The sequence below is a fragment of the Camellia sinensis genome, chromosome 1 (genome assembly GCF_055761805.1).
Source record: "Camellia sinensis isolate YWXY chromosome 1, ASM5576180v1, whole genome shotgun sequence".
Lineage (NCBI taxonomy): Eukaryota > Viridiplantae > Streptophyta > Magnoliopsida > Ericales > Theaceae > Camellia > Camellia sinensis.
Window position 1 is genome coordinate 46583516 of NC_138961.1, and position 14948 is coordinate 46598463.

At 35.9% G+C, this 14948-nt stretch overlaps 1 protein-coding gene across 1 annotated transcript; it reads right to left on the reverse strand.

Annotated features, from left to right (window-relative positions):
* Positions 1 to 9670: 9670 nt before the first annotated feature.
* On the reverse strand, positions 9671 to 11001 carry LOC145795035 (protein DOG1-like 4). The gene is made up of 2 exons (XM_082877760.1): positions 10876 to 11001; positions 9671 to 10075 (listed from the first exon to the last, which is right to left on the reverse strand). The coding sequence occupies exons 1-2, from the start codon at positions 10999 to 11001 to the stop codon at positions 9671 to 9673; spliced, it is 531 nt and encodes a 176-aa protein (XP_082733886.1).
* Positions 11002 to 14948: the final 3947 nt, after the last annotated feature.

A 14948-nucleotide genomic window follows, 5' to 3' on the forward strand; every position in this document is an offset into this window, starting at 1 on the left:
GTTAAGGATATCTATTTTACCTCTATTAACCAGAGGCGTCATCAGTCCTGCTGCGATGTTGGGCTGGGCCGAGCTGTAGGACTTAATCTATGAACCGAATTGATGGGCCGAGCCCATCATCAGGACCAAAGGGGGTTGAGTCCATACAAAGATATCCAAATGGGCCAGCCCATCTCTACAAATAGTCCCACAAAAGGCCGAGCCGAGACACAACGGTACCGAGATGACAAAACCTCTCAGAGAAATGTGGAAGTTGTGAATGCATGCATGTGCAAATTGTTACCTCAGGTAAGCCCCTTCCCCTTCAGGGGAGTGTGATCTATTATAAGCATGGTTACAATAAGCATATGCATCCATTGTTAACTACTCGATGGTTCCCTACTTTGAGCATTGTTAAAGGGATCCTTACAGCACTAAAGCTTGATGAAACCACCTTGGGTAACAAGTAAGGTGTTCTATATAAACTTCACTCTCTTCACATTAAAGGTAACTAAGTGGAGCTAACCATACTCACTCTCTTCTACACTCACCTCTCTCTAAACCTAGAGAGAGTCTCTCATCTTCTTCGTCCACTTACTCCTATATCGGAGGGGTTATCCGGCCAACCTCGGCTAAACAGCTCTAACGGTGCTCTCTGTTGCAGGGTCTCAGTTCTTGGATAGTCCAATCGGCTGCGAAGCTCCATTCCACAATCATTTCGTGCGGTATTCGGTACGCACAATTGATACGGTAAACGTGGGCCCTTCATTTCTGCGTTCTGCACCTGATTTTGACGATGGGACTTGAGGATATTCTACCCTTTGCATTGACTCCACTAATAGAGAAGACGAAGGATAAGGGCCTGATGCTACCAATAGTTCTGGAGGAGCAGATCGGAAACAATAACCGGACTCCATAATCTGTTTAGCATTGACAACCCTTTGCTGGTGGCTCTTCTTATCATTTTTTGTTGGAGAAAGATTATAGAGATCGCATCATCGATTCCATGGGTATGGAGATACATGAGCTAAAAGCACAACTCAAGAGGATAATGGGCAGCCCGGCGGAGAAGAGGACCGAGCAGAACCCTCTTATCTACGTCGGAGAAGCCCATTCGTGGAACCACCAATGAAGAAGGTCCCCAGAAATGAGTATGGGTAGCGAAGTCAACCAATCTCGGTGCAAAGTGAAGCAGCGAGCAGCAACACCCGTGGTTTATGCCGAAAGAGGACTAAGCCTTCGTTTGGGAAATGGGTTGGCTTTTTGGCTTTTTTGGCTTTTTTAGCCTGGGCTAAAAAGTTTGGTTTGGGAAGGGCTTTTTGGCTTTTTGACTTTTTTGACTTTTTTTGTGAGAGAAGAATGTAATGATAATGGGTTGGATGTGATATTTTGTTTTTTGTGGCTAAAATAGCCTATTTTGTCTTTTGTGGCTAAAATAGCCAAAAAAGCCTCGTTTAGCTCTTGCCAAACGGAGCCTAAAAGGTAGAAAACGGCCAGCCAACAGACAAAGTATCCTCCTTAGGATCTTCGTACCTGGTTGGTCAAGAACAAAGAAAATGAGCAACGACGAGAGCGGCATGCTCAGCACCTTGATCGTATTGTCCATTAGAGGGAGCATCGAGCACTGGATTGGCTTGTCTCCTCTTCTTTCTCCCCAGACATCGAAGCTGTGAGACCTCTCAAGAAGTTCACTCCACCAAAATTCACACCATAAGACGGGAAATCAGATCCACTCACGCACATTGTCTCTATGGAACCGAGATGAGGCACTGATGTGCAAGGTCTTCTCATCCAGTCTAGGAGAGCCCGGACTCTGATGGTTCGATCATTTCCCTGCTGGATTGATCTATGACTGGAAGCAGCTCTTTAAAGAATTCTTAGCCAGATTTGTCTCCAACACTAAAATTCCTAAGGAGCCAGACACCTAGTTCGGTCTCCGAAAGGAATAGAAGGAAACACTGCATAATTATGCAAGGAGGTGCTGGGAATGAAGTATACTACTTGAAGGATCTCAAGGGCAAGGCCATACCTCGGACCTGGAATGTAGCAAACCTCAAGAAGTACTATCAATAAACTAACCCCCAAAATTATCCATTAAGTGTAAAGGCATTTATCTTTTGATTAATGAGAATGTCTTCTTACTTTTTTAAACTTTTGTTTCCAGCTCCTGTATAAGCTTTATGGCCAGAACAGATTATTACTTAAAAGTCTTTATAATCCAAGCCCTGGGGGGCAACATGAAAGTGATTAGCTTTGGAGTTTACCAAACAAATTCAACTTTAGTGTTTACCAAACGAAATTAGTTTTGGAGCGATTGAACGGAATTTGATTTTGGTCTGCACTCAAACATGCCAAGTGAGATTGCTTGGTGGAATTATGTTTGGCAACCAAAATGGAACTTAGCCAAGTGAAATTGCTTAGTAGAAACCGAACTAACGGATTTTTCAAATAACCATTTCTTTTTTAAAAGCCTAGAATTTCTGAAGTACAAAAACATTAACACTTCAGTACTGCTGCATGCAAACAGCGTTGGAACAGACTTGGATAATTCTTTCAGGGCTACACTTCTAGCATTAGTCTACTCAGCTCCAGGTAGGGGCAAACAATTGTTTTTTCAGAACCAACTTGGACCTGAGTAAGACATCACTTCTTTGTATCTTTTTGTTCCATTCAAATACACTCCTGCTATCAAAGTTGAACTGGACTTAAGCAGTTCTGCCAGTGAGCAAGATCTTCAGTATCAATCTTAGTTAGCTCTAGGTGGGGGCAAATGATTGTTTTTCTTGGAATCAACCTGGACCTAAGTAAGACGGTCTCCTTTGATTGTATCTACACGTAGCGTTTATGTATCAGATATTTTGTGCTCTAACTTGCCTGATGTATAGCTTTTCAATAGTTGCATTATTTTAATGTTGTATTTTTTTTTTCTTTTTTGGTTTCCTCTTGATTCAATAGATTATGAAATATTCATGTTTTTATTTTATTTTATTTATTTGCGTTGGGGATATTTATTTTTACATCTATTAACAAGAGGCGTCACCAGTCTTATTTGTGTGAATACCCTTTCATCATGATGTTTTTCACAAATGGTGTTTCTTTGGCACCTAAGATGATGAGTCAGAATCATTGCCATTATCATGTTTTTGAAGTTGATGCCGTCGATTATCCTTCTTCTTTTCTGGAGATCGACCCCGGTCATGGCGTGCGGCCTGTTGGGATTTGGTTAACTCCAGGGCCAATTCCTTACGCAAGCGCTTGTTCTTTGTCGTCATATCTTCTAGACGCTGTTTGTTTCATTTTGCTTGATCCATGATCGTCTGCACAGTCTCTTGCACAAAAGTTGAGGGTGAGGTTTGAGCTACTGGGTCAAAGTTCAAAGCTCATCGCGCGGTGATATTCTTCGGTCCAAGCATGTTTCTTGGGGTAATGTCATCTCTTGGTGTAACATCGTCAGCGACTATCAAAGGATCATCTGTCATGCCTGCCATGGACGCACTTAAGTATTCCCATAGACAGCACCAATTGTGGTGAAGTGGTTTGGAAATACTCCAGAGTCCAGTTAGACATCCTTGATCCTCTGATTGTTATCTGAAAAAGAAATGAACATTCCAGTCGGGGGTGCCGGAATTAGCACTCCAATGGACAAGTCAATATTCTTTGTAATTTGCTTCTATCTCAAGTTATCTTGTATATTCACACATACCTCATTGTGGCTGATGCTTCTCCTTTTTATATTGCTCTCCAGGGGCTCACCCTTTCATCATCATATTTGGGACCTCCAGGTACGACATAAATTATTCGGCATATTCGGTCCACAGATTCGATTTTACTTGGCCTTGTTCTCATTCAATGGGTTTGATCGTGCCGTGTTAGCCTTACCATCATTCTCGGCCCTCTGTTTGAACCTCTTGATCATGTAATTATTCGGCACCCATAAGTATATTATGAGTTCCATGTATAAAACGAATTCATATCACACAGAAGAAGCTAGATATTCAGAAGAATTTTACTTAATAAAGTGGGATTAAGATAAAATTAGTATATTATGAGTTCCATGTATAAAATGAATTCATATCACACATTGATAACTTTGCATAAAATTATTGATAAAAATTCTTAGTATATATTATTGCTGTATTAAAAGTTATTTATTTTTTTAAGGAGTAAAGTTATGCATAAGGTCATCTCCAACGCTGCACCAAATCCATCACCAAATTCAAATTTGGTGAAAAAGTTTCTTTTTATGCACTCCAATGGTTTCATCAAACCTATATAAAATTGAGAATATAACAAATGTTTCACCAAATTGAAGATGTTTTGTACCTTTCAGCAATTTACTATGCATAGCCGTTGAGTGTTGACTTACAAGACGACTGGGGACGTTCGGCCGGATGTCCCTCGGATGACCACCTCAAGGTAAAATTTTTGAAAAATTTATATTGACTGGTCGATCACCTATCGACCGCCTGGTTGACCCCAATAATATAGGATTGTAACAAAAAACAAGAGAACTCATAATGCAAAATAAGAGAACTCATAACACAAATCCAACATATAAATAACCCATATGTTATATATTTTGCATTTAGTTCATACCTCATCTTATTTTGCAACGACCTTGATTTCCCAAAATTCTTATTAGACAATACAACAGAATCAATTACATAAGAGAATGAATGCTTACTATGTTCAAATACATTATTATCATAACTAATTGATCCCCATTGTCAAGAATCCTAGATATATATATATATATATATACAGTTAACCATGTAGGATTACCTTTCTTTCTGGGTTTTGTTTTCTTCACTTTACCCCAAAATGTGTGTATCTGTAATTGTTAGAAACTTAGTACCAAACTATATGGAAAATATAATTTAAAAATATGTAAATGGTTTTTGGACAAAATTAAAACTGAAATAAATCGAAATAATAACGTAACAAAACTTATAGTACAGAAATAGATAATGTGAGGCCCCTGAAAATTTTACTTTCTTAAAAGTCCTTTACTTTTAAATTATTTCCTTGAAGGCCTTCAGTTTATTAATTAATTACAATTTTAACCCTAGGATCAAAATACTTGCGCCAATTGAAAACTCGCAAACCCTAATCGATTTTGGTAACTTAGGAATAAATTCTAATACTGTAATATTGATTAATTGACTCCCTAAATGTGGAATTACCACTCGAACACCCTAGATTTTTCGATTTTCATCATGTTCGTCAGTACATAGCCTTTTTATTCGAAACAAGAATCCAGACTGAATTAGACTCTCTAACCCTAATTTAATTTAATTCTACACTAAAAATAAATGTTTCAATTCATAAATTAAACCCAAAGCTCTCACATTTTTATTAAATAACAAATTGACCCCAAACAAGTACCATTATATATACACATTTGTACCATAAAATCTTTTTTTAAACATTTTATTTTACAAACTCCAACAATTGTACACAAAAAAATAAAAATAAAAAACAAGACCCTCAAATCTCTAGCTATGGCTAGCCAATACCTATGTAGATGAAATGCGTGTACTTTTGGAGGCAAACTCGCATAATTCAAGGAAAAAATCTTTGACTTGGTACAAACTTATATATATATATATATATATATGTATATATATGCAACTAGGTTGGTTTGATTAGGAGGAAAATCCTGACTAGATCATGTTTAGGAACCTAATTAAGGCCTCTAATCCTCCACTATTCCATTGAATTCAAACTATCCAATCCAGTTCCAACCAATGGCTATTTAGGACCTGTTGCACCAAATTCATTATAAAAACAACCCCTCCCATAGCATTTTACATGCAAGAACACACATACACACTATATTCAGCTGAGAGAGAAGAGAAGAAGGAGGGTGAGCTTGGTAGAAGAGAGGAGAGGAAGAAAAAGTTTGCTAGCAATTCCAACAATCCTCAATAAGCCACAACACAACTCTCTCTTATTTTTCCTTTCAAATAGATACTCTTAGAAGTTTTAAACATTCATTTCAGATGTGTTTTGATGGTATTTTTGTGTTAAAAATGAAAGGAGTTGAGCCTTGATTCTACCCTTCTTGTATTTCTCTTAATCGGTATAAGACTACCCTTTTCTATATCAATCTCTCAAAATTTCCAAAGGCACACCTTCACCTTAAATTTTTGAGTTTAATACATATTATTTAGCATGTTTTCATCACAAGAAAAGTGGAAAATTTCCCCTAGTTGACCTGTTTTCTCGCCAACTTTCTTATTGCAAGAACTGTGCCAGAAAAATCTGTTTTACAACCAACTTTCGAAGAGTCTAGAAAAATTTAGAAAAATCTTCTGGACCTCAATTTTGTGTAAAAATCTTTCTTAAGGAGTTATCTTTCAAGGAAAATTGGTTTCATTAAAAAAAGAGTGAGTGGTTTGTGAGAAAATCCTATTTTCGTAACGGTCGACGAATCTAGAAAGAGCTGGAGTATTTCTGAAATAACTAAAAATCAGAAAAAGATATTCCATTTCCGAAAAATGTTTTGAAAACTAGATAAAATTCTCTACGAACCATAGGAAGACCAAATTTGGGAAAATCTGAAATAGTCCTTTTAATCTTGATCTTTAAGTGACTTTGAATCTGGAAATTCTATTTACATTGATATTTTGTGCTTTTGACTTTATGAATATGCTTACTTATATATAATCATGTATTGGTATGATATTATACATGTCATGGTTATGTATTTTTCTTCCCTTGATGATGCTTAATCTATAAAAATTTATTTCAATTGCTTGTGCTAACTAACTTAAGACATGTAACTCAATGGGAAACTTAATTGGGATGGTATTGGATTTTTGATCACTTGAATAATGAAGAGATGATAATGTGTTATGGATTGATGGGGACGTGTTCCCTAATTGAAGGAAAGTCTTGTTAAAGCAGTTGTATCAGAACCCTTGAATGGATCGGTTGTATTCAGACCGTAGGTGCTTATGATGGATAAGGTTGGAGGTTATGGGCAAGGCCCTTATTTTACTGTCTCTTTTGAGGTCATTGGTTGGCTCTACGCGGTATATAACCGTTAGTAGGCATTCGGTGTAAGTTTGCAAAGCAGTAAAAGAGGGGGCATACCAAATAATCCGAGTCCAATTCTTATGGTTGGGAGGATGAAATCTCTTTGGGGGATTTCTAGATTACTAACATCTAACCTTGTAATCCTTTATTACTGAATGATTATCATGCTTTATTACTTGATTGTTATAAATGTGATGGTGTATTGGATTGGGAAAAATGGATGGGGTGTGTGTGCGTTTACTGGGCATTCAAAGCTCATGGCATTTCATGCCAGGTATTGAAGACTATTAAACATGTCGAAGGCAACGCTGAAGTATTTGAAGACGTATGGGTATCCTATGAGAGTTTAGAACTAGTTATGCAAACATGTTTTGAGTTTGTAAGCGATTAATCTTTGTTGTAATTAAGACTTGTTTGTTAATTAATTGATATATATATATCATTTGTAACCTATCCGTATACTCCATCATCTCATGTAGGCTTTATGTTAATACTTGTCAATATCTGTCAAAAAGGTAGCTTTGCTATCTAAGGTGGTTGGATTTAGAAGGGAGGCTATATTGACTCCTCTGACCTTCCTGGGATTTTGCTTAGTTATTAGCCAAAGGACTCATTAGTGACGTTTCCTACTCTTATAACCTTAGATAAATCTTGTATTTATTTGTTACTATATTTTTTGATGTTCCTGATTTTTGGGGCACACAGATAAAAACTGATCGAGTTGAGTGTGTGACACTCATTCTTTAAGACAGATTTGTCCTCCCATCGATGCTCAGGATTCAATGGACGTCTATTTCCCAGGATACAATGATCATTGTCTTACACTAGCAGAACTACTATTGCAAGCCTAGCAAACTTCGCTGTGCCTGCACTTTCTTTATAAAAAAATTAGACTCAGGAAAATATGAAGAATAAATGCAAAGATGAAGGAGAAATAACGAATTCTCTGTCCAAATTGAAGTGAGGGAAATGGAATTTATAGATTCCTCCGTGACTCTTTAGAAAAGTTGTGACCCTTCAAAAGGATACACTCTTCCATCTCAAGAGACACAACCATTGGAGTAAATTTTAATTCAATTTTTCCAACAGTAATGACAAAAAGAAAACCTTTTTTTCCCCTTTTTTCCTGAAGTTGAAGGGAATTGTAGCAAGCAAACACCATAACAAAACACATGGAATTGTGGGATGTAAGAAATGATAATGGAGGAAGGGAGATTCGATTTTTGCACATCTAGTTGAATTTGATCTTCTAGGTATTTATTTAATTGAGTAATAGCTCTTCGATTGATTGAAAATTCCTAAAATTTCAATGAGGATTGAGGATAGATTTTAGAGATTTCAACGAGGATTAAGGATAAATTTCAAAGTACTCTTACATTGCGGAACTCATCATTGGAGATGAATTCAAATGAGAAAAACCCTCTTCAACTTGCTCAACAAACACCACAGACTAACTACCATCATTTCCTTCAGCAATATCATCGACAAAGAATCCAGCTTTAGCAACAACAGATGAAGCATCGAGTAGAAATGTCGTATCAGCAGAGCAATAGCAGTGTTAATTTGAATTTTGATAGCTCAACATGCACCCCCACCATGTCATCCGCTAGGTCTTTTATCTCTTCATTGAGTATAGATGGGGAGTGTTTCTAATTTGGATAGGAATGCCTTCCATTTGATTGGGACAACTGGCTCTTCTGATCAAAATTCTCAGCAACATAAGAGAAGGTGTTTTGGAAGGAAGAGGAAGGTTGTGCAAAGTGCAGGAGTAGTGGTAGAAATGGAAAAGATTTAATGGAGGGAAAAAAGAAATGGCAAAGGAATTGAGGGAAACAGAAATAGAGGGGAAAATAAATTCATTTTGCTCTTGCTAGTTGACCAGTTGGTCGTCCTCCCAGACATCCTGTGTTTTGCTGATATCAAATAGAGGAATTGGTTATTTTTTACTCAAATTTGATGAAATTTTTGGTAAACCGTTAGAGATGTCCTAATAGATTTTCATTAATTTTTTTTTATCAAAAGACACAAGGCTCATTACTTTGGATTTATTAGTAAAAAAATTGTGTAAAGAATGTTTAATATTTTGAAGCATATTTATATATGTCGAATATAAGTTAACAATATCCTTATACTGTATTTGGTTGGGGATTTTGGGAAGGATTTAGAAAGGGAAAAGAAAAAGGTATTGTGAAATTAAGTAAAATGTAAGTATATTTTATTCACATTTCACTTATTTTTTCCATTTTTCTTTCCAAAATCTCTCCTCAAATCTCCGACCAGACACAATATTAGAGTAAATATTAATGTCATATAATATTACCAATTAACTAATAAGGTTAAATGAAATAAGATATAAATAAAAAATGTTATGAATCCCAAATAATCTACCAAATATTTTATAAAATCTCTTACATGAGTGTGAGACCCACACAAACTCACATGTGTGTGGGTCCCACACCCATATGAGAAGTTTGGTAAAATATTTGGTGGATTATTTGAGATCCTTAGCATTACTCGATATAAATTTCAAACTCCTCCATCTCTTTGTTCCAAAAATATTTATAATTATTGAATTGCGTCAAAATTTTCATATAGTTCAAAAAGTAAAAATGTTAAAAAAAAATTTAAAAAAATAAAAGACACATAATGCTTAGATGTCTCTTTCCATGCCCCAAATTCGAACGGTTTGATGAAAATGCGCAAAAGCAGCCAAAACCCTCACAATTTGATCATCGTTCAAAATCCCCATTACCATCATCGCCGTCTTCACTCTCAGATTATCATCACACTTCACAAGCTCCTCCATCGCGGATCTCAGCCTCCCGATCACTAATTCCACGTGATTTGCATCTCTGTTCACCGCCGTCCTCGCTGTCTCCACCAACCCTAGCGTCACCATCCTCGCCTGAACCCTAACCACCTCCTCCTCCAATTCCCTCTCTTCTTCTCTTACTTCTACCGCCAATCTTTCCAATCTCCTCATCTGCTCTTTCGATAGATCCACCATGTACTTCTCTACGAGTTGAAAAACGAGTCTTGGTTTGAACCCTGCGATCTAGAGGAATGAGCACTCCAGCGAGTTCAATGAAGTCGGGGACAAACAAGGTACACGTTCTATCGAATTACTCTCAAATTTTCAGCATAGTATTGTTTGTAGTGAGTGGAGATTCGAGCGATTAGATCTCTAAATCTGACTTCATCTTCTTCTTCTTTGATTCATTCTATGACGAACTAGCCAGCCATTGAAGAAGACTTGAAAGGCTTCGACATTGTCGAGTTCTTCAAATCTATTGCGAGACATCTCTACATTGTGAAATCAATTTGAGATAGCATTTGATGAATGAGATTGTAGACATTTATATATAGTGTGATTGTGAGGCGAATCGAGATTTGCTTAGTGAAGAAGGGATTTGATTGTGAATTTTGTGATCCCTAGGACAAAATAGAGGATTCGGGTTTCGTAGTAATCCTTTTTCAATTAGGTAGTCCATTACAAAACAGTCGGTAACTGCCAAAATACCAAAAATGCTGGAAACAGAAATTTTAAATATTAAACGAATTATATGGAAGTGGATGTCATACATCTATGTAAATATTATGTAAAATATTTAATAATTCATACTAACATTACTCGTCAAAATATATATGAAAACACTTTTTGAGGGGGTATTTCATAGGAGTTCGAATCCCCTCTTTGCATCTCCTCCTTGCAACAGTTGAGATCAACCGTTGCATATCCAACAACCATAAAAAAAAAAATATAAATTAAATTGAAATTTCATTTTATTCCCTCCCGTTGCTATAGTTATACATTCAAGCACAATCACTCTCACTTTCACTCAGCCTCACACTCACCCGTCTTCCTTCACCGAACCCACCATCACCGGCGACCAGTCTCCTAGATGGCACTGGCGACCAGTCCTGACGACAACCCAGACGGCGACCCACTCCAGCCCTGATATTCTCTGCTTCGTGAACCATAGCTGCACCGCGGCCACCACCATCGGCTAAGCGAAGAAATTTCTTGATGAGAACGTGGGTTCTGAGGCCATAAAGGAACCAAGTTTGTCTTCGAAACTCTGAAATTAAGAAGTTAGGGTTGTGTGATTGAGATTGAGAAAATAGATTTGAAATTTCAAAATTAGGGCTTTGATTTGGGATTCGAATAGGGAAAAATTAGGGCTTTTGGAGTGGGTGTATTTTTGTGCGTTTTGGATGAATCAATATCCATAAACCTATTTATTTAGTTTGACAAATTGATTAATTTTCTACTTGTTTTTGTAAAGAATTGTTGTAGAGTTCTTGAATAGGCTTTGAGGAAATAAAATAATGTTGTAGGGTACAATTTGAAAGATCGAGTTGTAATTTCTTTTGGCTTCATTATGTAATACTGTTCCTGCAATGTTTTTAACTTTTCAAAAACATTATCCCTTGTGAAATTATATCCATGACACTAGTTTGAACTTAAGTTTTCAAATTAATACCTCCATTTGGCCAACACTTGTTGAGCAATCAAACTGCAAGATGAAAATTGTCGTTACAATTGAGTTCAGAAAAACAACTATAACTCAAGCAGACGTTATGCACTAGTGGAAACATATAAATAAAAAATTACTGTACTCAAATCAAAACTTGCAATAAATTTTGGCTGTTGAAAAAACTGAAAATACTAAAATAGGTACGACAAGGCAGTTGTAAAACTTCAAGGTCACTCTTCTCTTGTACTGTTCAACAGTTCCTTCTCAGCAGCCAAACAAAAGAGAATCTTAAAAATTTCATTACATTCTGTCTTTGAAAAGCTAATATTACAGTTGTACATAAATACCTAATTATCTACTTTGGGTAGAATAAATGAGAAAATCCTAGTAAGTTACAAATCAACTTTTATGTTGTTGTAGTCGAACTAGGTGTTTCATTGGCTTCAATGAAAGTGAGTTAAGAAACAACGAGTTAAGTCAATCCTTGACAGATGTTACAATTCTACAAGAATAAGAAAAATAAAAAATCCAGTCACTCTCAAATAGAAGCAGTATGTACAAATTAAGCATTTAAATAACCTCAATAATGCCGATTTGACTCCTCTATAAAACTATATATATATATATATATATATTTTTTTTAAATCAAATTGTTCCACATTGTAGTTGAAAATTGTTCCATTATACTAACTATTCCTATTTATCAGATGAAATATCAAGAAATAATATAGTTCCTGAAAATGAAATTCCAAAATCTAGTATTGCATACAATTAATCTAGTAAGTCTTGATATTTTACCCAAATATAAAATCTTATTATTGAATCCATCATAGAGAAATAAACTCACTCAACATGCAAGCAATAGGGCTCAACAATTCTTTCTTGGTTTTGTAGTACAAATGCTATGTTTGTTTAGTTTGGCTCAAACATGGCAGTTTGAACAAATAGATGGTTTTAGTGAAGATGTACATTCCCTCAAATTCAAATAGCCTTCACACTCTGTCCCTTTCCTCTATGGAACTGCCATTACTTTTGTTATGTGCATAACTCTATACAACTGCTATTAACCTCATCAAACACAAGCATAGCATAACATTACAAATTTCTCATGTATGCAGAATTAAAAAATGGCTTCTTCTTCTAACAATAGCAACATAAGATTACAACCGAGGTTGTGCAATTGTGGAAAAATCACTGCCATAAATATTGTAAGAACCAATGAGAATGGAAATCAAGGGCGTTTGTTCTTTGTTTGCTCGTCAAAATATGTAAGTATGTATTGGAAAATTTAATCCTTTAGTAGTCACATTAATATTTGTCTTATTCAACTAACTGATTATCATGCATTGTAGAGTAACACTCCCACTCCCCATTGCAATTAGTTCAAGTTCGTGGATGAAGATGATGAAGACGTTACGTCCATAATCCGTTCCAACACTAGAGCTTGTGATGCTATAACAGTAGAAGACTTTAATGATGTAAGGACGAGGCTTGATGACATGGAAAATGACTATGGTCGAAGGCTTGAAAGGATGAAAAATAATATCAAAGCGATGGTGTATTTCATTGTATTTTCTATCATTTTGTACTTTATGATGTAACTTTCGTACTTTATTGTATTTTGGAAAATTGAATGGAAGTTTCTACCATTTTCGGTTTTATTGTACTTCATGATGTAACTTATGTTTATGGAATGAATTTTAATGTTGAACTTAGAACTGCCATTACTTCATTATGGAATGAATTTTGGGAAACATTGGTCTCATTATTAGAGGTGACTCCTATTCTTAAATTCAGCTGTAGTCAATAGCCACCACTTGTTTGTTTGGAGCATAATGAGGACCATGATCACTTATTTTTTGATTGCCCTTTCTGTCAAACAATTTGGCAGTGGCCTCAACTTGTTATCTGTTAGCAAGTTTTTTTATTGCTCTCACTTATTAGACATAGATTATTATCTGTTAACAAGTTTAAAGCAGATCATTCTATTTGTTGCAAGTTTGGCACATTTTGGTTTGACACCAAAGAACCTTATACATTTTGGTTTCACACCTCAGAAACATTTTGGTTTCACACCAAAGAACCTCATACATGTCATGGTTCTATGAGTATGGCACTAGCATGTTCCTTCAAACCCAAACCCAAGCATCTAAACAAAATTGCATCAACTGAAATTAAAAAAAGAAAAAGAAAAAAAAGATCATCAACTGAAATTCACTAATTTTTACCAATATTAGTAATTGAACAGCATGACAGAAAGGCACCACTTGTGAAAATTCAATAAGTTGATCATCTTATGTAATTGAACTAATCCAAGTTGTTGCCTCTCACAAGTTGCTGAAATTCACTAATCCACTTGTGTAATTGAATAGAATGACACCTGTAGGTCTTCAAAAATTAAGACACCAATTTGGGATAATTTTTCTAACAAATGAAAAAGTTGTGTCCCTGTTCTTTCATACCAAAGAAAATCTAAAAATTTAGACACACACATTGGTCCATTTATTCCTTTTGAAACAATCAGTCAGAAGAAAATGAAATATAACATCAAGTGTAGCATTGACACTAACAAACCATACAAAGGATAACATCAAGTGTAAATACAAGCTATTAACATTAACAAAATGTGGAACTACAAGCCATTAACATTAACATCAAGTGAAGTCATAACAGCAACATCACTTTAAAACAGTAGTTTGCTTTACAGCTTGCTTCACAGTTTTAGCTGCTATGACTTTGATTTGCAGTGCGTTCCACCTCTTTCTGCTTGTCGATAGCCTAAAACGGAAAAAGACAGAATTTTTCATAATTTTCAACAACTAAATATATACTTTAAACAGAATTTTCAGCAAGTAAATACATGCTCTAACAAATTTTTCAACAACTAAAGAGCTAGAATTTTCAGCAACTAAAAATTAAAAAGACAGCAAGGACAAACCTGACTACATATTGGACTATTTGATTCTTGAGAATATCGAAACCCAATGTCATATCCACATGAACCTTGAAGTAGTGACTGGAATGTTGGTTTAGCAGAATACTGTTGAGGCATTGAATTTGGCAAAGAATTTGACACTACATACACCTCCCACAAATTGTTCGCCTACAACAATGTCATATATTAGGCTTCGCAATCATGGTTTGAGTCACATATTATTTCCACATAGAGAATACAATGTTAAACTAACACTTATGTGATAGGTGGGATACATCAATGGCGGAGGAATAGAATTACCACCCATGGCCAAAGATGGTGGAAAAGGATGAAGGGGAAGAAGAGGTTGAAGAGGAGGAACATGTTGATGAATATAGATATCTCCTCCAACAGATAATGGAGAAGGTGTAATTGTTGGACTAACTGTTGGACTTGCAATAAATTTTGACGAAGCCAAGCTGTTAGCACCCGTTTTTTTTTGGAGTTCGCTACCAACGCCGCTTCGAATCCACCTT